At 37.8% G+C, this 22151-nt stretch overlaps 1 protein-coding gene across 3 annotated transcripts in view; it reads right to left on the bottom strand.

Moving 5' to 3' along the window:
• The window catches only part of CDH8 (cadherin 8), a 309903-nt gene that overhangs the window by 113091 nt on the left and 174661 nt on the right, over window positions 1–22151 (bottom strand). For all 3 annotated transcript variants that reach the window (XM_016150682.2, XM_016150693.2, XM_036232112.1), the window contains exons 5-7: window positions 18796–18963; window positions 15103–15290; window positions 11721–11974 (exon numbers count right to left, since the gene is read on the bottom strand). In XM_016150682.2, coding sequence (XP_016006168.1) covers window positions 11721–11974; window positions 15103–15290; window positions 18796–18963 — 610 coding nt within the window. The remainder of the gene's footprint in view (window positions 1–11720; window positions 11975–15102; window positions 15291–18795; window positions 18964–22151) is intronic.

The following is a 22151-nucleotide window of genomic DNA, read 5'->3' as shown; positions in this document are numbered from 1 at the left end:
AAAGACTTTGAGGACTGTGCTAAGGAATTTATATATTTTTTTCACCTGTAAGAAATGACGATTCACTTGAATAAATATAGCAGGAAAGTGATATGATCTAAACCACCACTGAATTACATAAAATTTTGGGGGATATAGAAGTATGCTTTGTGCTGTTCAGTATGGTAACTGCTAGCTACATGTGGCTTTTTAGCTTTTGAAATCTAGCTAGTGCAATTGAAACTGGAATTTTTATTTTAGCTAATTAAAATTAATTTTATTTGAATTCAAAGAGCCACATGTGGTTAGTTGCTACCACACTGAGCAATACAGATTGAAACTGAGAGATCACTTTGGCAGCTATGTGAGTATTAAAGGGTAGGAGGCAAAAAAAAAAAAAAATGAGACTATTGTTGCTGCTCACATTAGAGATGATGGTGTTGGAGCTTAGAAAGTTAAAATAAAAAAAAAAAAAAACAGGACAGTGATTATTTGTGTGGGAAGTAAAGGAGATTGAGGAATCCTGAAGAAAAACCCCTCACACGAGGCTCACAACCTCTTCTGTTAACCTATATTGCTTTCAAATTAGACAAATATTCTCTCTTTTGTCTCCTTGTAGCCATCTGTATAATCATTGAATGAAATATAACCAACTGGTTATAAAGACTCGCATTAACATACGCAAAGGGAATTAATTTTTTCCAGAAATACATGGAATCTGGAATTTACAGTGTCCATATGAAATTTACATTTGGTGTGTGCTTTCTCTGTGGGAGATTAGGAGTTGTGAGGGTAAACTCTTTTATACAGAAGATTCCATAATGACTTCGATCCTTACTATTCGCCTTATGGTCACAGGAATCTCCATCAATTCCCATGAATTGCCATAGGCCCATGATGACCTAAAGATGTCAGGGAAAATCTAGGATGAAGGGTATCCCTAGACTCCGTAAGTATGTTTTGGGGGCTGTCAATCATACCAATGATGACTTTTCTGTATATGAAAGGATTTAAAAATGATAAATACTACATGGATGATAAAATAGAGATGGTGTGAGCTAGAGCAGTGGTCCCCAACCTTTTTGGCACCAGGGACCAGTGCTCCTATGAGAACCTAATGCCTAATGATCTGAGGTGAAGCTGAGGCAGTGATGCTAGTGCTGGGGAGCGGCTGCAAATACAGATGAAGCTTCACTTGCTTGCGCACTGCTCATGTCCTACTGTGTGGCCCAGTTCCTAACGGGCCACAGACCAGTTCTGGTCTGTAGTCCAAGGAGACCCTTGAGCTAGTGAAAGCACCTCATTCTATAGTGGTTTGAACCATAGGACCAGACTGAGAATTAAGATTTAGTAATATATTTAGTGCATTTGTCGTGGCCTTCCTAATTTTCAGCTTCTCTGCTAAGACCTGTATATTAATTTTTCATTTAATCCTTACATATTACTTGTTTAGCCCATATAAATTGTCCTATAGTTGTAAAATGAAGATAATATGTATTTTCCCCAGTCATAAAGTTAGTGTAATATCCTGACCATAGGATCTGACATATAACAAACTCTCACTAAATGTTGGATAGCTACAAGGATGGTGGTATTGGATTATGTAAGTTTGTTCAGTTTTGGTCAAAATCATTCATTGTATATAACAAAAAGTATTTATTAAAAACATGCACACCCAAGAAATAATAAATGAATAATACATAACCAACCAAAGCATGTTTTTGAAAATATCATAAAGTTATGCATTTAGTAAATACTGAGGAATTATAGTGATTGCTGGGAAATAATAGGTGAACAAGATATGGCCTGTTAACTCTTAAGGGCTGGAAATTAATTTATATTGAAATAATTTGTTTACTTGTCTAATATGCATCAGTAATGACATAAGCACACCATTCCAGTCTGCAACCAGATGCAGTTTTTTTCTAGGGGAACAGAAATATTTTACACTGAAGGTGCTCACCCCTAAACATAATGCCCGCCCCTATGGTCTAATCTAGTTGTATACATTTAAGCAAGTGGAACCCAATATCATGTACTCGATATTTAATAAAGGTGATCCAGACAAGCTGCTTCTTTTGCCAGTGAACTTCACCATGCTCTGGGCCTTGCCCCATTTCCATACGTGTTCTGTCTAATTACAGACCCTTAACTTTGGGAGGATGTTTAGGTCTTTTGCTGTTTTTTTTTTTTTGCACCATTAAATACATCTTTCATAACTCTGACTCTTCTCAAGGACTTCATAAATCTTATTCTCACTTGCCATGAATCTTACATACCCTCACAAACATCCTGAACTCGATTTGCATCCTGAGGCCCAATTTGAAAAGCATTTCAACTAGACCTATTCCACTCCCTGGCAAACTAACTTCAAACACAGAGGACAGAGCTGGTAAACCTTTGATAGATGGGTCGAAATGGCATTTCTTCCTTTTTAGCATGCTCTCTTCTTAAAATATGCAATATTGTGTTTTTCTCTGCAATACTAAGTCAAATCTGATTGTCCTTTATCAAAAGCAAGGTTGTATATAATACATTATGTCAAATCAGAATGTAGAAATATAAGGAAAAATAAAGGCTTAGTTGAAATGACTCCCATAAATATTTGAACATCAGATAAGGATGTCAATCTCTCTTTGTTGGGATGCAAAATAGAAGATTTATCTTGCTTTATGAGTATAATAATGTTAGATAACACTGCTCAGCCTATACAAGAATCTTTGTTTCTCTCAGAATATAAAAATTATTGTTTTGTTTCATATAGGGGACAGAGACTTCACCAAACAATAAAAAACAAAAATTAAAACAAACAAATAAACAAAACCTAGAAACCTTTTTCTCTCTCAAGCTACTCATTGTATTTTTACCACCTTAAATCACTTACTCTAAAATATGTTATTAATACATGACATGTAGTTTGATGGTCTTTGATAATTATTAGCCCAGTTAACCGAGCCACACTAACATTTCAGCTAAATCAATTTGCCACTTTAGTATTTACATCTCAAAATGTGAAACAAATATGTATGTGCCTCAGGGAAGACACCATAGCGTGTTGGTGACATGGCTTTGGGAGCGAGATGGCTAGCAGTGTGTGTGTAGTCAAATTGCTTCCCTGGTAAAGATGGTTGAGCCCGCTCCTCCCTGGTGGACATGGAGGTATGCTGTGCAGGTATGCTGTGCAGGTGTCCCCTCAAGGAGGGCCGTCAAAGCAGTTGTGGGGAACAGTCAGTAGACAGCCTCTGGCCAGCTGCTCCTGACAATCTTCCTCATTTACAGAGAACCTCCTCCCCAGAGGTAATCTGCAAATTAAGGAAGCAGAAAAAGGCCCTGCCCTTTGGGCATGACGCAGGACTCCTGAAAATCAATATTCATTCCAGAGAGACCACTGTGTTGCGCCAAGGTTTTGCTGGGACCGCATTGCAGTTTGATGTCTCCCCCTGTTCATCCTGCTTCTGTCCCCTCCCATTCACAGGTGCTGATCCCTAACGAACACCTTGTACTTCCAATTCCACCTGTTTCCAGGGAAAACAACCTGTGACACATTTGCTTACTGGGAATAAGAATACCCGTAATTCAGAGAGTTAATGTAATAGAGTGTAAATCTGATATATGCAAAAGGCACTCAAAAGGCATTAATAAGATCCACAAAATATTTCCGGCATCACTCATTAAATATCTCCTCTCACAACGAAGAATACGTGTTAGAGTTTGTTGAACATACTACAGCAAGCCTACTCCAAGTGAAATTTTATTTCATGCCACTTCATGCGATTAGATCGAGAAATGCTGCTGAAGTCAGAAATTGCCAACACATGGAAATGCAGAGACTAGAGTCTGACTAAAGCAGTCACCAGCCTCCATTCTCAAAACCCTATATTGTTGTCATCACTGAGCCCTGGGGAATGGAAGGGGCAGGTAGACAAATAAAGTTTTATAACAAATTCAGGCAGGGAACAAATTCCGCGCTCCAAGCAGGTAAGCATGACAGTATTGTTCAAGATGTCCTTTCACAGATAAGATAGTTATGGGGATTTCCCTCAAAGTTCCATTGAATGTAGACTCAACATGAGTGCACATTGTCACAGGACAAAGGTCCCCAGGGCTCTAAAGCAAGCATGGAGGATGTCAATTCCCATCACATATAGCAGAATTCGAACACAATTTCGTTGACTACTATAGGTTTTTAAATATTTTTTAAAATCTTGTCTTTAGGGAGTTTCTGATACAGAATAAGATCGCAGAATGAAATGGGAGCCATTTAATCAAATTACTGATGAACATCCGAACCCCTAATCGGTCTAGTGTAAGGGTGGCAAACTCTTTTATGTAGTAAATGTTTTAGGCTTTACAGGACATACTGCCTCTATCACAACTAAACTGCAGTTGTAAGGCTTAGAACGAGGGTGGCTATGTTCCAATAAAATTTTACTTTTCAAAAATGTGCTATGCCGAATTTGGCACACAGGCACCAGTTAGCTGACCCCTGGCCTAGCACGATAAGAACCCGAGTTTTCACTAAGGTCATGGGTCCTCTTGTAAGTAGATTCATGGAAATTAAAAAAAAAAAAAAAAAAAACAGAGGCACTCACGTAGCAATAAAAAGATACGTAACCTAGAACACATTTCGAAATAAGCGTCATGATATTTGCCGTGCTCAGTGCCTCAGACCAGTACAGACCCTGGAGCATGTCCCGCCTTCTAGCCCATGTTCCAGGCACTCTGAGAAACAGTACAAAGTCCAGTGCTTAGTCGTGCCACCCACAGTCTCTCATTTGTAAAGAGTGCCATGCACCTCAGCAAATGAACTTACTTGTGAAGTCCTAGTGCAAAAATCTTGAGCTCCAATTGATTTGGCCACGACGTCTTTAGCCCCAGTCGTGTTCCTGACAGCACAGTCAGGGAGATGCTGCTCTTGGAGAAAGGCAGTGTATGCCTATTTGCCACATTTAACAGGCACAGATGCACTTTCATATGATAAAAAATGTTTTGCTAAACATTAGTTTGCAGCCTCTGTATGGAAAATTTATAGGAAGACACAATTTTGAGCCAACTGCAAGTGAAGACACTATTTAGAGCCACATATAATGAAATAAACCCCTTAGTTATGAATCAGTTATTATATTTCACTGAACTCCAACTGTTTCTTTCTCACCGCTTAATTTCATTCTAGCTTTTGTTATTATGCCTAAAGAAACCATTTTAACATTTTCTCACATGCACTTTGAGTATCAAAAATTCCATCTACAAGTTTTCAGCTTTTGCCTCTAATTGCTCTACTGGTTGCTATAACTGTTTTTAATAAATAATATTATCTGAGTTGGGCTAGTTTCAGAATTCTAAGGTTCCTGCATCTCATATGATTTATTATTCCTCTGAGGAGAAAAAGATTTTTTTTCTGCCCACAGCATTTCTTTACAGTGGGACACAGAGAGAGAGGGAGAGAATAAAAAATGAGAGAAAATTATAAACGTACAGTCCAGTCCACCCTGAAAATGAATACTAGTTTCTCCACAGTGTGAGATATTCCCACGCTAACATCTCCAGGTATCTATAGCTGCTTCTATTCGAATTCATTAAGAAACTCGGAAATCTTGTCCACCATGTGACCCTAAAGCTCCACAATCTAGTTTTATTTAACATTTTTTGGATGGCGTGTATTAAAGGCTATTTAGATTAATGGGAACGTCTTTGGTTTTCCATGGCTGTTCAGCCAACCTCCTTGCTATAGAAAAAGGTAGGTCCACTAAGGCAAAGGCTCTGTCTTTATAGAAATTTCTCAAGAAAATGTGATATCACTTATACAGCTAAATAAGTTAGAAATTATATATGTATAATTATATATATAAATTAACACATACTCACACACACATATATATGTGTGCATATATATATATATTAATCAATGGCGATGTGACTAAATTAATATATAAATTAATTAATTACCACTACTTGAACTAGCAGGTACAGTAAGGTTATTTTGTTTGTTTGTTTGTTTGTTTTTAAAAATGACTTGGAAGAGTCGTTGGCTAAGAGTATGCAGGGACAAAGACCTGGGCCTCATACCAGACCCTTGTACACTCCTGGCAGGAATGTAAAATGGCACAGTTGTTAGGGAAGAAAGTATGGACATTCCTTAAAAAATTAAAAATAGAGCTCTCACATGACCCAACCATCCCACATCTAAGTATTTATCCCCCCCCCAAAAAAAAAAAAAATCAGGGTCTGGAAGAAATATTAGCACTCTCTTATTAATTGCAGCACTGTTTACAATAGACAAACCACGGAAACAACCTAAATGTCCATCAACAGGTAAATAAAGAAAATGTGCTATCTAGATAAAGTAAAATATTATTCCTCTTTAAAAAGAAGGGTATCGTGTAATAAATGACAACATGGATGAACCTGGAGGGCATTAGGTTAAATGAAATAAGCCAGTAACAGAAAGACAGATACCATATGAGAACCCTTATAGAAGGTATATAAAATAGTCAAAGTCATAGACAACTAGAACGGTGGTCACCAGGGGTTAGGGGAAGAGGGCAATGGGAGTCGCTAATCAGCATATTAAGTTCCAGTTCTAGAAGATGAGCAAGTCCTGGAGACGTGCTGTGTGATGCCGCGCCCGTGGTTAACAGTGCCGCATCATGCACTTAACATACCTACCCTCTTAACTGATTTTTAAGTGTTGTTATTACAATTAAAAACAAAACAACTAGGTCCTTATCAAAAATGGGAGTTACTGCAAAACTGAAGAGAGAGTCAATCAATACAGTCTACCCTCCAAATTAATGCCAGGTTCTCCACAGTATGAAATATTTTCACTTTGGCATCATCAGATATCAGGACTTCGAGGAGTGTTTTCAGCATAAGAGCTCATTAACCGTAAGCCTGGTAGCTGAGGTGAATTATAAAAATGCCAGAATACAAGTAGAGGGGGATAAAAAAAGCAATGCTCTTGTGTTGAGTGGGCACTTACATCCAAGAGAGGAATTAGGGCAACAGAGCACTGTGGCCACTGTGATGGTGGGTCAACCTACTCTGCCTGCTGAATGGCCATCATTCCCGCTTTTAATTGAAGCAGTTCATGTTGTCTTAATCAAGGTGAATGCTCTGAAGGAAAGAGGAAGCAACTATGTAAAACAAAGTCACAGGCCATCTCAACACCATGGGGATACCAAATACACATTTGAAATAAACGTATTGAGAGGTTAAAAAAGAAACCATAGCAGGATGACTTATATTTAATATCTACACTGTGCTAGAAGTTTTAACCTTGAATATAAATAATTTGTGGCACATAATACTCTTTCAGAATGTCTGTCACAAAGTATGGGCTCGGTAAACATTTAGCTGTCATCATCCTACGCCTCATGCAAGATGTGGGAACCACCGAGCAAGGTATACACAGACACAGTGGTCAATGGGAGGAAGAAATTGGCTTTAAAACCTGCCCCTACACCCCCTGCTGTATCACCATATGCAAGAAGCTCACCCTTTCAGAGTCTAGGCTTCCTTCTCCATAAAACTGGAATCATATCATGATGTCTTTTATTAGATTTAAGTGAAATAATACATATTGGAAACTTAACCCTGATTCTTCAAATAACAATAATGTCATTTCTCCTTTCCCCTCCCTAATCACACTTTGGTTCACAGCCAACAATAACAAACCCATACAGAGGGGCTAGACTGATGAGCAAGGAGTACTCTACCCACACTCTGGATAGTTCCACAGACCCGGGATATTTTCCTTCTCTCTTGGTATGGACCCTGGATTGAAGGAGGCCATTTAGAGAATGAATAATTTATTATTTCAATTAAAATTGGTCCACTCAGCTGTCCTGACATATAAAGACACAGCTGGAGTCACAGGGATCATAGGGAAAGAGAAGGAGTGTGGCATAGGGACCAAGAACGGGCATTGTATTATCAGAAAAACCCAGGTATGCATCACAGCTCCACTCCTGACTATTTGCTATGATACTAGGCAAGTTAGACTTTTTATTCTCAGTTTCTTCACCTGTTAAATGAGGATAATGAGCACGAACATTAAGTGACAGAGGTGTTAAGGAATTAAATGAGTATATTTAGTACTGCCTAGCCACATATTAAGCACTCAGTCATGACAATATTCACAGCAGTAGCAGGGGCAAATTAGACTAAATGAGGTTAGACTATTTATCCTGTAATTGTGAAAAGAAAAAAAAAAAAGATAATTCTGTACACATTCAATAACCTTTAGCAGAAGAATATCTGCTAAAATAAGCACTTGGTTTTTAATTTGCATTTAAGATATGAAACTGATGGTGGCTTTATTAACTGGTAATACTAATTACTACTATATATTTCTATATATTTTATTTAAGAACTTAATTTAATTATCTCAGTAACCCTATGAGGAAGATGATATCATCTCAAAATACGGATGAGGAAACTGAGTCTCAGAGAATTCCAGACACCAGGTGTCTGACAGGCAAGTTGAAGGGATAGGGTTTGAACATCAATTTATGTAAGTTCGAAATACATCATCTCTTAAATAATTCACACAACTCAATTCTATATTACTGAGAGACATATAGTGTTGAATGGAGCAGCAAATGCTTAATTAGTGTTCCTGGAAGGGAGATGGGTAGACCACAAATTCTGCCTCTATATCATTGTCTATTTTCCCCTGTAAGGGAGCTACACACATAGACATAGATATAGGTGCAGATATAGAGATAGGTGTAGGTTAAGGTAAGAATTTTAAAACACATAACATTTCCTGCTTGACAATGTGCTGTAAAAAGAAGTTGAGACTTGCGGTAAGTTGGACAACCAATAAATGACTGCATGTTTTAACATGGCAGATGACTCAAATAAATGCCTATTTCTTGCTGGATGGCCAAGTAAACATTTCCCTAAGAGAAGGACACATTCTTGTCAGCATATGCAACACAACAGTCCCGAAGACACAATAATGGCTTGCTATTTGTTACTCAGTAATTCCTTGAATATGCATGTTCTCTAGTTCTGTTTTAAAAAGTTAAATGGCTCTAAATCTGTCTGCTAGACTCATAAGGAACTATACGCTGCTCTGGCTAGTCAGGAAATTTAATTTTCTACTCAAATCAACCAATTATGTATAGAAAGCCAAAAGCTTCTCTATAACCCAATAGGGAGGAGGGAAGACATCTACAAAAATGCAGAACAGATGCTGAAAAAGCAGTTGGTGACTCTTACATTTATATCCCATGGAGCCAGTCCACCTCCAATCAGGACTGTGCCGGGCTCGCCTTCTGAATAATACATCAATGCTCTACTGTAAATGATTTGTAACATTATTCACCCCTTTTTTTTCAGTGAGACCACAGATGTCAAGAAAGTAACACCTGCCCGACATATATCAAGAAATACAGACATGTGCATGTCATCAAACGGTACTTTATGTATCCATCTTTTTCTGGTAACACAGCCCCAAAACCCCTTTAGTTTGCCTAAAAACAAAATACTCTCAAGTTGGGCACTTGTTACTAAGCAGACTCAAGTTTCCTCTACACCTGCCTTTCAGAACAGTGACAACAATAAAATAACAATAGCAATAATAATAATAATCAACACAATGACAATCATCACTGGATTCCCTGTGAATTCCCTGGAATTATTATCAGTGAATCTCCATTTTTACCTCAGTAAATGGGTAGATGACAAAATGAGCAAACACCTGCGGGGGACTATGAACCTGGGTTCGCAGTACTGTCACTATGGTATAAAAAGTTTTTCAAACCTCAACACTTGCTGGTTAAGGACAGGTCTGTGCACAGAAACCCTGTTCCCGCTGGTGCTATAAATTTCATGTTTGGAGTTTATATATAAGTGCCCTCCTAGGTGAACCCCTCTCTTTTCCTAAGGACCCCTGGCTTGGCACACACCTGAGCCCCATATGTGTTCCTTGCTGACAAGAGTAGAAATCTCATCACATTGAATACTACCACCAGCTTTGTGGCTGGTCTCTCATTTGGATCCATCTTGCTTGTTTTCTTCACAGCCATCTCTTACACTTGGAGGTGTGCAGAAAGTGGCAACTGCTCCTTCCTGCGCTCTTTCAGAGGAAATGGAATAACACAAACATGGGGCAGATTTGCTCATTCGACAAATATCACTGCCCTTATTTACATCAGATGTCAATGTGAAGCCATGACTTTGCTATTAAGTTAGAAAATGGATGTCCACATTAATTTATTTTTCTGGGTACTTTCTGCTCTTTGATTAAACACTTGGCCCTTTGAGAGACACAATTTTCTTAGCCAAATGCAGGGCATTTTGTATTTCTATAGCTGGTCAAATTCCTTCAGAACCGAGAATGGGCAGCTGACCATTTCTCAAATTTCCAGGTAGAATTTTAGAGGTTGAGCTCTTCTGAAAAAAGCATTTGTGTGTGTGTGTGTTATCCGTATGCATACATTCTTTATTATTCTGAATTTAGAAATGACTTGTATTAAAAATATCTTTTCTGAATCTGAAAAGAATTATTTTCTGCCCAAACTCAAATTATTTGGGGCATGACTGTGATGATGTTTATCTCCAGCCTCATCATTTCAGTACCCTTATGAGTAATGAGAATGCAGTACATAAAAAAAGAAGTAAATACATAAAGCCTCCAGAAAGCTCGCTTGTCTAGAGTTTCTCTAAGTAAAGAAATTAGAAGGGTATCAGCTTTATAGCCCTGTGAACCATGTGAATGAGTCAGGTGTGAGCTGACATCTAACTTATAGATTAACTGGACAATTTTCTAAAACTGTGTTACTCCATTACATTTTCTCTCTCTTTTTTTTTTCAACAAACATTTCTAAGACAATATTTGAAATCCACACTCAAACACATCATTAGCCAACACTTCACCCTTGGAGACCAGTGTACAAGTTATAGATTTTCAGTGTTCTTTTGGAAAAAAATGCTATTTAGCATGAACACTGGGCTGTCATTTGGGTGACTGGCAAAAGAGAAAAGATATATGCAGTTCAACAGAAAATAATAGAATTGAGCCTCATTTCTTAAAAAAAAAAAAAGGCAGGGAAACCTTGACAAAGGCTTATTTCTCATCTTGGGAAAAATTTCTGAGCAGGGATAGTATAAACAAAAGGCAGTTTTGAAATGGCAGAGAAAGATTTTTGTCTAAAAGACACCAATCCAGATATGCTGATCTACCAGAAATACCCATGAAGTGATAAGATAATTTCAAAGCTAAACACCAAACAGAAATAAGATAGGGGCCTCTTAATGTGTTGAGACTGTGTCTTCATGCTTCTAAATTCTTATATATAATTCACTGTAACTGTCAAAGGAGAAAGAATAAAAACCAGCAATACTTCCATAATGCTAGAAAGAAAGAGAAATGCACAAACAAGCAAAACTAACGCAATATAAAAGATCCACCCAAATGTATTGCAAAACATATGCAATTTTGTGTTTTCATTGAGCTCAAGCTCTCTGAAAGCTGAAATAGCTTTATTTGGCTTGATATTCCTGGCTCCGGGCATTGTACGTGGCTCTCACTTGATGTGTGGGTGCATCCACGTGGGCCATGCACACATGCGCATACACATAGACATGGTATGTACTGACCAAAATTCCTTGGTCATGCGAGCATAGTCCCAAAGGCAGTCACAAATATACATTTAGTGTAATTATTTAATTGCATTTTGTGCTGATTTGCCTGTCATTTGATGAAGCCGATATGCCTTTTAAAAGAGAAATACCTTATAGGACTGGAAGTGATGTCGGGGTCACGAGCAGTCACTTGACCAATCACAGAGTTTAGAGCAGCATTTTCATGAACTTCGAGGAGGTACGTTGGGGAAGAGAAGACAGGAGGCTCATCTGCATCCTCAACGACAATTTTGACGGTCGCAGTATCTTTAAAAGGCCCCCTGCTGCTGAAACGTGGGTCAGTGTGGACATTGGCTGCCTCTACCTTCAGCGTATAGGATTTTTTGGTCTCAAAGTCCAGAGGCTGTTAAGAAACGACAAAGATGAATGTTTCTCACTAATGACCACAGCAGCAAGAACAAATGAGTATAATGCTGATGGATGATAGTTATGTGCATTTAAGCCCATTTGTGAGCCTTAATGGGGTCCCTCTCCATTCCCCCAGATTCGACCTGTAAATTTTACAGGCATTTATTGATATCTGTTTATTGTACAAGCTCAGTGAATCTAATCTCCTATTGTTGTGTTTTGTTTTGCTCATTTCACTTGGAATTCACAAAAATATTCACAGTCATGAATTGTGCCATCAAAATTTCACTTCAGAGTCATAATAAAATTTTACTAGTGATAGCATGACCTGCATACCAATCAGCCAGTTAATCGAGCCTCTGCCGGTAGGAGATAAGGCAGCATCAAACACAATCTCTATCTGGGAAGAATATTTTATCATTTCGGCAACAGTGTGTGCAATGTAAAGAACTAGCAATAATCATTGTTTAGTCCAAAAAGACATTGTAAAGCATAATTTAGCACTAATCTCAACACAGAGTATTTTCTTATTTCACTTCAAAAGCGTTGTTGCTTACTGAGCACGTGGCTAAAATGAAAGTTGTTATTTTTTAGGGTGTTCTTAAAAGGTCTCTATTGTAAGTTCTATAATATGAAGTAGGTGGGCATATAAAGAAATATGTATACAGATGTATATGCATTTGTGTTTATATTTAGAAAAAGGAGGGGTGAGAATAGTATACACAGATACCTACATCTGGCTGCGACGTCACCAAGCACTAAAAGCAATTTGAAATGACCTCACTGCACCATTACTGGCAATATTTTTGACATATTAATACTTCATTTCTTAAAAGCCCCAGAGACTGTTGTTAATGACTTCGGTAAATATAGCTAGGTAAAAGAACGTAATCCCCTTAAATAACCAGAAGCCCATCTGCGTCAAGAACCCTTACGATCCAATTCCCAGCAACTCGGAATACTTCGAATTTCAAGAAAGTACATCTGTCAAGGTTCAAAGACACAATTTGGGTTCGCATTGTAATTTCTTATAAGAAAGAGAACTTTAAATCTGCAATGCAGATTTAAAAAAAAAATGAGAAGCTGGAACACAAGCTAGCATTAGTGAACTCTTTTAGAACTCCCGTATAAGCTTAAACATATATTCTTATTTCAAAATTCTGTATTTTTAAATCTGAATTCAATTCTAATGGGACTTGACTTTTTTTGAAATGTTTTCTAGAAAACGAGACAGATACTCACTCCCCTGTCTGTTTTGAAATTACCAGGCGCACGTAGCGGTGAATAGAGCATTCGGCATCATCCCTACTGTGACACTTCTGCAACTTTGAATTCTTCACAAACACTGGTAAGTAGAATAGATTCTATTCTGCTTTATTCTTAGCTCAATGTAGTGACAATGTACCCTTAAAACATCCTGGTGTCCTTAGGATTTTATCAGACAAAAAAAGAGGATCCATGAATTGTGGAAATGTGACTCCTTACACAGACTTCTCTGGACTGAAATACACTTTTCTTGGTGTGAAGCTGTGTATTATGTGCTTCCAAGTTTATGAATAACAGTGAATAAAGATACAGCAAATGGCTAATCACTTCAGTTTATAAAAGTACCTTATGGTAACAAAGGATGCCAGTTAATAATAACAATAAAAATGACATTAGGAACCATTAGCCATGGAAAATGTGGCTTTGTGTTATTCAATAATTGACTCAGGTATAATTATACCGCACCCTATTTTAAACTGAGTTTTTAAATATTTTGCAATCCTTCATCCTAAACTCAAGCCAGGTATAAAGGTAGTGTTGCTCAGCAGAGAGTTGAAGTAAATACACCCATTTTTTTCTCATAATTGATTTTGAAATTTATGTTGTATACAAAAGTATATCCAGAAAACTCCAGGCCCCCACTCCCATTACCCATTCAATGGGGGATTTTAAGAGCGTGATTACTGCAAGCATGACAGAGAGAATTTGAGAGAAACTTGGAGTCATGTCAATGTGATGCTAATCAAGACAGAGGGAAAAATTACTGGCTCCCAGTAGTGTAGTCGACACCTACCTTCTCATTCATGAGCAAACACATATATTTACAATTAATTTGTACTACGTTATGACACAGATGTGAAGAACAACATTAGACAAATATTTTTTATCCTCATGATGAAAATAAAAGGGTATTTTTCCTTACAAATGCCTCTGTCCATAAAATAACAAAGTGTATTCGACACATTTTTTTATGAATGTAGATGTCATGATGAAAAATAAATATGGAAAACGTTGTACAGAATTTTTCACATCTACCACAAAAAAAAAAATGGTTGCTGGCAAACACAGTCACAGACCGTATATATTATTCGTACTGTTGCTGGAGATGCTTCTTTGTCCGGTGGTGGCCCCACACCCAGGAGCAAGGCAAAGATGAGCTTCCTTTAACACAATGCTTGGACTTTTGATGCATGAGGGAGTATCCAACGGTAGCAGGGCTAGCCCTGTCCTTCCAATGCCCAAAACTAACCAGAAGTAGTCAACTAAAGTTGACTACTATGTCTGTCTTTGAGTTTCCCTGAAAACTGACCCTGCAATAAAGACTTCTTGTATTTTGTGGGGATATCCCAGGAAGCAGAAATGCAGAAATGGGGAGAGTTAATATAGAGAAGGATTAGAAGTCATTGAACTAGCCGCCTTTGTGGGGAGCTGAGGCTTCTGCCCACCAGAAATCCTCTTATGAAACTATACACAATATGCCTCAAAATAATTCTTTCAAAGAATAAGGACTGCCCACCAATCTGGGTCCTTCATTGCTTGAGGGTTGTCTTCAGAGCATTGACTTCCCTACAAATTCCTGCAGCTTAGGGAAAGGCATTGTGGCACAGATGAGAGAGGAACAATGAGTGAGATGGGAGCCTAGCACCACCATGGTAACTGTCTACCTGAGCGTTAGCTGAAATGTAAAGTGGGGCCAAGGACTATGAGACACACAAAAGTCTCCATTTTTTCCAGCTAAAGAAGCTAAACCTCTAGCAGCTCTAAATTTATGTCAGAAGTCTACCCAGCTCCCACAGACTCCAAAACACATGTTTCAAAGAGATATTTTAAACGTGAACAACATCTTCCTTAGCTTACCTTTCTCAGTCGTATTACACCATCCTGGGCCTGGGCATCAGAGGTGACTTCAAAGAGTGCTGTTCCATCTCCATCAATGATGTCATACGATGACTGTGCATTTTCACCAATATCCTGATCATTGGCCTTCACTCTCCCTATTGCAGTGCCAAGGACCACGTCTTCTGGTACTGAGAAGTGATACAGACCTTAAAAAGGAAGAGAAATGCTGAGCACTGCACAGTTTCCATTCATTCATTTATCCATTTAGCAAATATTTAGCAGGCACTTCCTTTGTTCTGGGCACTTCTGTAAATGCTACCAATATGGTGATGGGGAAGACAAAAATGACCCCTTTCACTGTGGAATGCACAATCTTTTAAATGAGTCAGAAATAAATAGTTCCCAGTAGAGGCAGTGATCTCTCCTCGAGACTTAGTTCTGAGATAAACTTATTCAACCCTTTGTTTACCCAGCATGTATTTGGAGCAGAGTTATATCAGAATACTAGTGAGTCTATGTGATTGTTTTTCCCAATTTACTGTATAATCACATTGGCTGCCTGTGGGGATGCTTATTGTTGCCCAACATAAAATAGTAAGCTAATTTCAGTACAGAAAGATGCAATGTGTAACACACTGAAAGTCACTTTTGAAGTTACCTCTGTATTTACAGACTTGTAGACCATTTTTGATAAAATCCAATTACCAAACTTCTGCTGTGCCCCATGGCAAGCTGTTCAGGCACATGAAACACTTCTTGGTACTAAAGTCCTCGTCGCTCTGAAGACCAAAATCCCTGCCTTCAAAACTCTCTAGGCAAAATACAATTACAGGGAAAGTTCACTCTCTCCTGGGAGCAGTAAAATGTATCTAATTAGTGGTATTAGTCTCATTTTTATTCAAATCACTTTAGTTGTTGTCTTAGTGTTACTCACTGTCACTCACTGTCATAGGTGTAGAGGAATCTGTTGGAACCTCAAACTTAACCCCTGGCCGTGATCACTTTGGTGCATATCTGCCCGGCTTCTCACTGCCAACTCCTGCATTTATTTGTCTGAGGGTTTTCTCTGGCCTTCAGAACCCATTTTGCCCATGGCCTGTCAGGGCAGGACTACCAGAGAATTCATGCCCCACAGAAGTAGCCCTCAAAACCTCACACGAGTTAGTATATAACATCTCAGGCTCCTCCTCTTTCTGGTAGGATAACATTTCTAGTGCTTTCTTTTCTTTTATTTACAGTGTTCCAGAGTTGCCCCAATGGGATGAAGCTCCTGTCACCCACAGCCATAGCTGGCTTAATAATACACATTCTTGGTTCTCCATCTTTCTCTTTCTCACATCTCCACTTCCCCTACTGTGTTTCTTGGGATCATCTCCAAGATAAACTACTTATAATCAAATTCTTCTCTCAGGGCCTGTTTCTGGGGAATCCTAACCCAGACAACCAGGAGGTTTTAGTCCCATTGCAACAAAAACAAGAGAAAAAATAAACAATCAATGAGCTATAAACCCAAAAGGAAAAATGAAATCTGGAGAACATTACCTAATTCTAGTTTGAACTCAATCACTGAGTCCCTGGGATAAACAAAGGCTCATTTTATCCAATATAACAAGATTATTCGGATGATGGGTAAGGTTTCCTTCCAGCACTAATGCACTTTTATTTAATGATGAAATAAAAATGTCCCTTAGAATCATGAAATTATGGGACCGAGGAACAAAAGTATTTTCCAAATAGTTTCACCATAAGGTAGCCACTGAAAATCATCATGTAGAACACAAATCTCCCAATTCTCTAGTAATTGGTTTAATGATTCCATTTCCTTCAAACTTTATATTCCAGGTTAGGTTTGAGATGGTCCCTTCAGGTATGCTTATTTAGTAAACAAGCCAGCAATGGATCTCACCTTGCTACCAGTCAGTCGTGCATCAGGGAGCCTGGGGAAACCAAGCAAATGGAAGGTTTCTTATTCATTTCTATTTTGCTCACTCTCATCATCTCTATCAGTGTGATCAAAGTTAATAGTTATTACCTCTAAGAAAGGGAACACTTTCAAAACTCATCTACCATTGCTGAATTGAAACAATCATTTTTCCAAGAAACAGTAGTTGCCTATTAGAGCATTACGTATAATGACATCTGAAAAGGAAATAAGGGATTTTGGGGAAAGATAGGAGAAATGGTATTCTCTTTTCCAATAATTTTGTGGAAAAAAAACGTTGTATTGCTGTCTGATTTATGAATGGCCAGATGGAAAATTCTTAATAAAAATGCATCTTTTCTGCCTTTTCTACTTTGGGATTTCTGAAGATAAATTCTCAAATGTACCTCAAATGTATAATTTTCAAGCCCCCCCTCTGTCCATCTCTCTCACTTTCTTTCTCTCTTTCCTCTCTTTTCTCTCCAAAAACTAGTTCTCCTATGATATTTCCTATCCCAGCAAATAACACCAGCATGCATCTAATCTCTCATGTCAGAAATATAATTCATCTCCTCACTGAAAATGCAATCTATCCTTAGATCTATGTTATCATTACCTCTCTTAAATATCTATCACACCTATACCCTTTATTCCACTTACATTGTGACCACCCTTGCTTGCAGGGCTACCGTCACCTTTTACATGAACAATTTCAATCACCCTTAACTGGCTACAATGTGGAGAAGACATTGAAAGAAGGTCAGATTTTATTCCTCTGATTTCCTTGGAATCAAATCCTATTACTCAATCTACAACTTAAAATCTTTTAATACTTCCCCATGGTGTTAGGATAAAGATCACGGTACTTAACATGGCCTACAAATCCAATATGGCTAACTCCTGCCTAACTTAACTCTTTAGCCCCTGCGTTTCAGCTGGCATGAAATTCTGTTCATTGTCATCCGGGGCCATACAGCCTTCTTCCATAGGGCTTTTGGACATCCTTCCCCTCTAGTTGCAATGTCCAGCTCCTACTCCACCTGCTTTCACCTTGTTTCAGTGAATTCCTTTCCATTGTTCATACCTAAGTTCAAGAATCTTCATGCCGGAAAGGGCTTCCCAAACCATCTCTTTAAGTCAGATTACTCTGACAAATGCTCAGAAGAAAAAGGTTCGAGGAGAGTACAAGAGACTCTGCAGAGAATGATCGTCTCCCTGATTCACGGATGGTGGCAGCCTACAGGCTGAGCATGGTATCTGAGGCAGAGCATGGCTTTTGCAGAGATGTAGTGTCAGTGGTCACTGATAGCCCCCCAGTTACAGGAAGGAGGAGTGTATACTTTGGAGCAAGTGTACCACCTACCTGTCTTTCCACCTCAGACACGCAAGATTTAGTTTCTTTAATATAACAAGTGTTATCATTGATAGAGTAATGTCTAAGGTGCATTTTAATCATTCTCTCAAGTTTTCTTAATGGGAGTGTCATGGAATAGAGAAAAAGCACATGTTATGCAGTCACCCTAGCTGGTCCTAATTCTCAGCTCCACTACTTACTATATATATGCCTGATATTTGGAAATTTTCTCAACTGCTTTGAAATCTGTAAAATGGGAATACACTTAGTACCCAAATGACAGGAGAGTTGGCTTTTTCACATGTAGGTATATGAATCGCCATGCCTTGTCCATAATAATTGTGATTAGTCTTTTGGATATTCCTGAAAATTAGAATATAAATCCAAATGAAAACATCGCACTTAGATTCTCATCCAGTGCAGGAGATTCACTTACTCTGGGCAAATTTCGGAGGATTGTCATTTACGTCGGTGAGGGTCACTGTTAGAGTTGTGGTTCCAGACAGGCCACCGGAATGTCCACCCATATCTTTGGCTTGGATAACAACCAGGTACTCCTCCTTGGCTTCTCTGTCCATGTTGGGCAGGGCGGTTTTTATAATTGCTGAGGGTGAGAAATGGGAGAATGATGTTCAGGCAGACAGCTCATTCAAAATTAAATGTGTGGATCACACGCACAAGTCCCTACATAGATAAGTTTGTTTTCTTTTGATGTTTAACTGGTGTACATTTGTGATGCCAACGCTGAGAAAGACTGTAGTCATAGATGGCAATGAATAACTTGCAAAAATATATTTGATAATGTATTTTTAAAAACTTGCAGAAATATACATTAGAAAGTAAACCGAATTGGCATCCTCTTGCCTACCAAATTAAAGTATAAATCATAACACAACCTCGTCTACCCAGGAAAACCCTGGAAGTGAAAGGATCCTACAATTTATTATAGACTCCAATTCTCCAACAAGAGGAGTAAATACACAAATAGCTTGAAGGCTTTGAGGTCAAAGATAAATGATTCTGAAGCTCACAAATACATTAGAGAGATGAAAGAAATTAATGCATTATTAGAATCAGCTCAGATGAATAAAACACCAATCGGAATTAATATAGGGAAGGATCTAAATTCTAAAGTACTGTTCAACTACATTTATATTTTATTGTTTAGTTATATCTTCTCTATTGTAAAAGTAATAAGTATCTGAGGAAAATGGAGAGATATAGAAAAGTGGGTAAAACATAAAATCATACAAAATAACACAAAATCATCAGTGCAAAAATGTCAAGTGTTTTTTTGTCTGGTATATTTTCAATCTTTTATCTGCCTCTTTGTGCGATTTACTAGCAATTTAATTTTCTCATTAAAGATTCAAAATATGCATAAATATTTCTGAACTTATTTTGAAAATCTTTATTTAGCCCTTTCCCTTTTCATAGATAAATATTGCTAACCTATGTGTATAATTCCAATGCGTATATGCATACAGATATGCATATGCATATGTAAACACTTAACCACACATTTAATCATGATATAGGTATGTTAGGGAACTTATTTTATTCATGCAAAGGATATATATTTTTGAGATATTTTCTTGTTAGCACATAGAGGTCCAGCTCATTACTTCCATAATTGTTCATTTATGAATGTATTATGAGTTATTTGGGTATTCCCATATTAATGGACATTGCAGTTATTTACAATTATTTTCATTTCCAAGAACAATCAGATATCTTATAATGATGCTATATTTTCTGTGTCCTGCATTTTTACTTAACTCTATGTCATAAGATGCCCCCCATATTGTCAAAATCCTACAAAAAAATATTGTGACTAGCCTAATATTCTCCTGTTGAATGAATGTGTGTTACACATCTCTGGCCCAAATGAAAGAAAACTATTCAAATGAAAGATAATTCCCCTCTTACTTCTAACCCAGGGACATTATGGATGTTCAATTCAAATTGAGAATGAGCCACTCTATGGGCTCCTTATGATGTTGTAATCTTGTTTTTCTTTCTTTCTTTCTTTCTTTTTTGAACTCATATGCTTTAATTAAATCATCTGCCTGTAAATGGTTTGCGAGGAGTTCAAGTCCCTGAATCATTTGAGTAGCAGGCGAGACGCAAGAGTGCCCAGGGAAATCTAATCCACCCAGGCAGCAAGCAGGCTCCAGGAAGAGCTGTGCATTCTTACACACTTTATTAGAACTTGACATAACTTTTATATGAGACCTTCCCATTCAGGGAGCACTCAACTGGATAACCATGCATATTTTAAAACAATGTTTAATATAATAATTTCTTTCAATATAATGGTTTGTTTCAAGATTTGATCATATCATGATATAATTCAATAGATCATACTCTTATGGTTATAAACAAAAACATAACTAAAGAAAAAGAGAAAATAGCGATCATTCGGACTTGTATCACTGTGAGGCATTGTTGAGGAGAAAATAAAAATATGAGCAAAAAAGAGCAATGACAATAACAAAAGATCATCATTAGCATGATGAGATCAATATGGCTACTCTGCTATCTATATTCATATTTTCATAACTCAGCATTTCTTCATTATGAGCCTAATTCCAACAGAAAAAAATTAGAAAATTGTTTTATTCTCACGATAGTTACATGAGTACATATAAAATTAGGTACTACCACATTCTAAGGTCATTGTGAATTAAAGCTATTCATTGGACTTTGGCATGTGACATCGTGCTTCTAATAATCAAAGAAAACTAATATAATTCCTCAAAGAAGACAGCAACTGTTTTCAAAGAAGTTCATGGGCTGAGGTCTGTACATCAGTCCTCTCAGGTTAGTTCAGTAGAAAATGTTTTATAATGTTCTTGGAGTTGGAGAAGATTGGCACTCATTACACTCATGATTTTTATAATATATTGTGAGAGTGTAAATTAAAAAAAAAAACTAATGTTTCTCACTTGGAATTAAAATAGTTTTGAGGCTCAATTGAAAATAACATACTTGGGTTTGTGTCTGTGAGTGATAGCAGAATGTGAGTGAAGCATCATGATGGAGATCTTTGCTTAGACGGTACAAGAAGAGCTTCCTGGGTATCCACCAATTACAGAAATGTTTATGCCACTTCACTGTCGAGGTATACAGCTTCGTACTACTTGTCTATTGACAGATTTGAGTCTCCTTACGAATACTCTCTCATATTGAAGTCAGGCAAGTTTGGTTTCTTATGTTATTCTCACATTTACTAGTTTTATGAACAAATCGTTAAACCCATCAGGATCCTGTCAAATGGAGACAACAATCAACCTCTTGTAATGGGTATTCTACGATTATGCAAGATTATTCATGAAAATTTCATGGCACACAGTAGTTACCCAAACCTGATGTTTCTCTCTCCCTTTTCCTTCCCTACCAGAATGTATTTTAATGCCTGTCAGGTGGTGGATGGAGTGCTAAACCTTCTCCATTCACTCCTCCAGATCCGTTTCCCAGCATTCTTCACCCGCTCTTGGCATGAGAGAGTGACTTTTATGGATTGTCTCAACTAATTTGCTTACTCTTTGGCTTTGTGTTAGACTCCACCAACATACATCACCCTAGAGGACCATGAGGATGAAGCAGGATGACCCATTCCCACCCTCAATTGCATGTTTGGACACTCTATGGTTATTATCCTGGAATATTGCTAGAGCATATCTGACATCCAATAGCTGCCCCTTTCCCTTGATCCTGCAGGCCAAGGGATGATGTTGGCACTTCTCTCACTAGCTTTGGGGTGCTTTACTATCCCTTGATGGTCCCTCT

Source organism: Rousettus aegyptiacus, unplaced genomic scaffold, assembly GCF_014176215.1.
Source record: "Rousettus aegyptiacus isolate mRouAeg1 unplaced genomic scaffold, mRouAeg1.p scaffold_m13_p_14, whole genome shotgun sequence".
NCBI lineage: Eukaryota > Metazoa > Chordata > Mammalia > Chiroptera > Pteropodidae > Rousettus > Rousettus aegyptiacus.
Note: the sequence above shows the minus strand (reverse complement) of the source record. Positions and strands in the feature narration are given on the sequence as shown.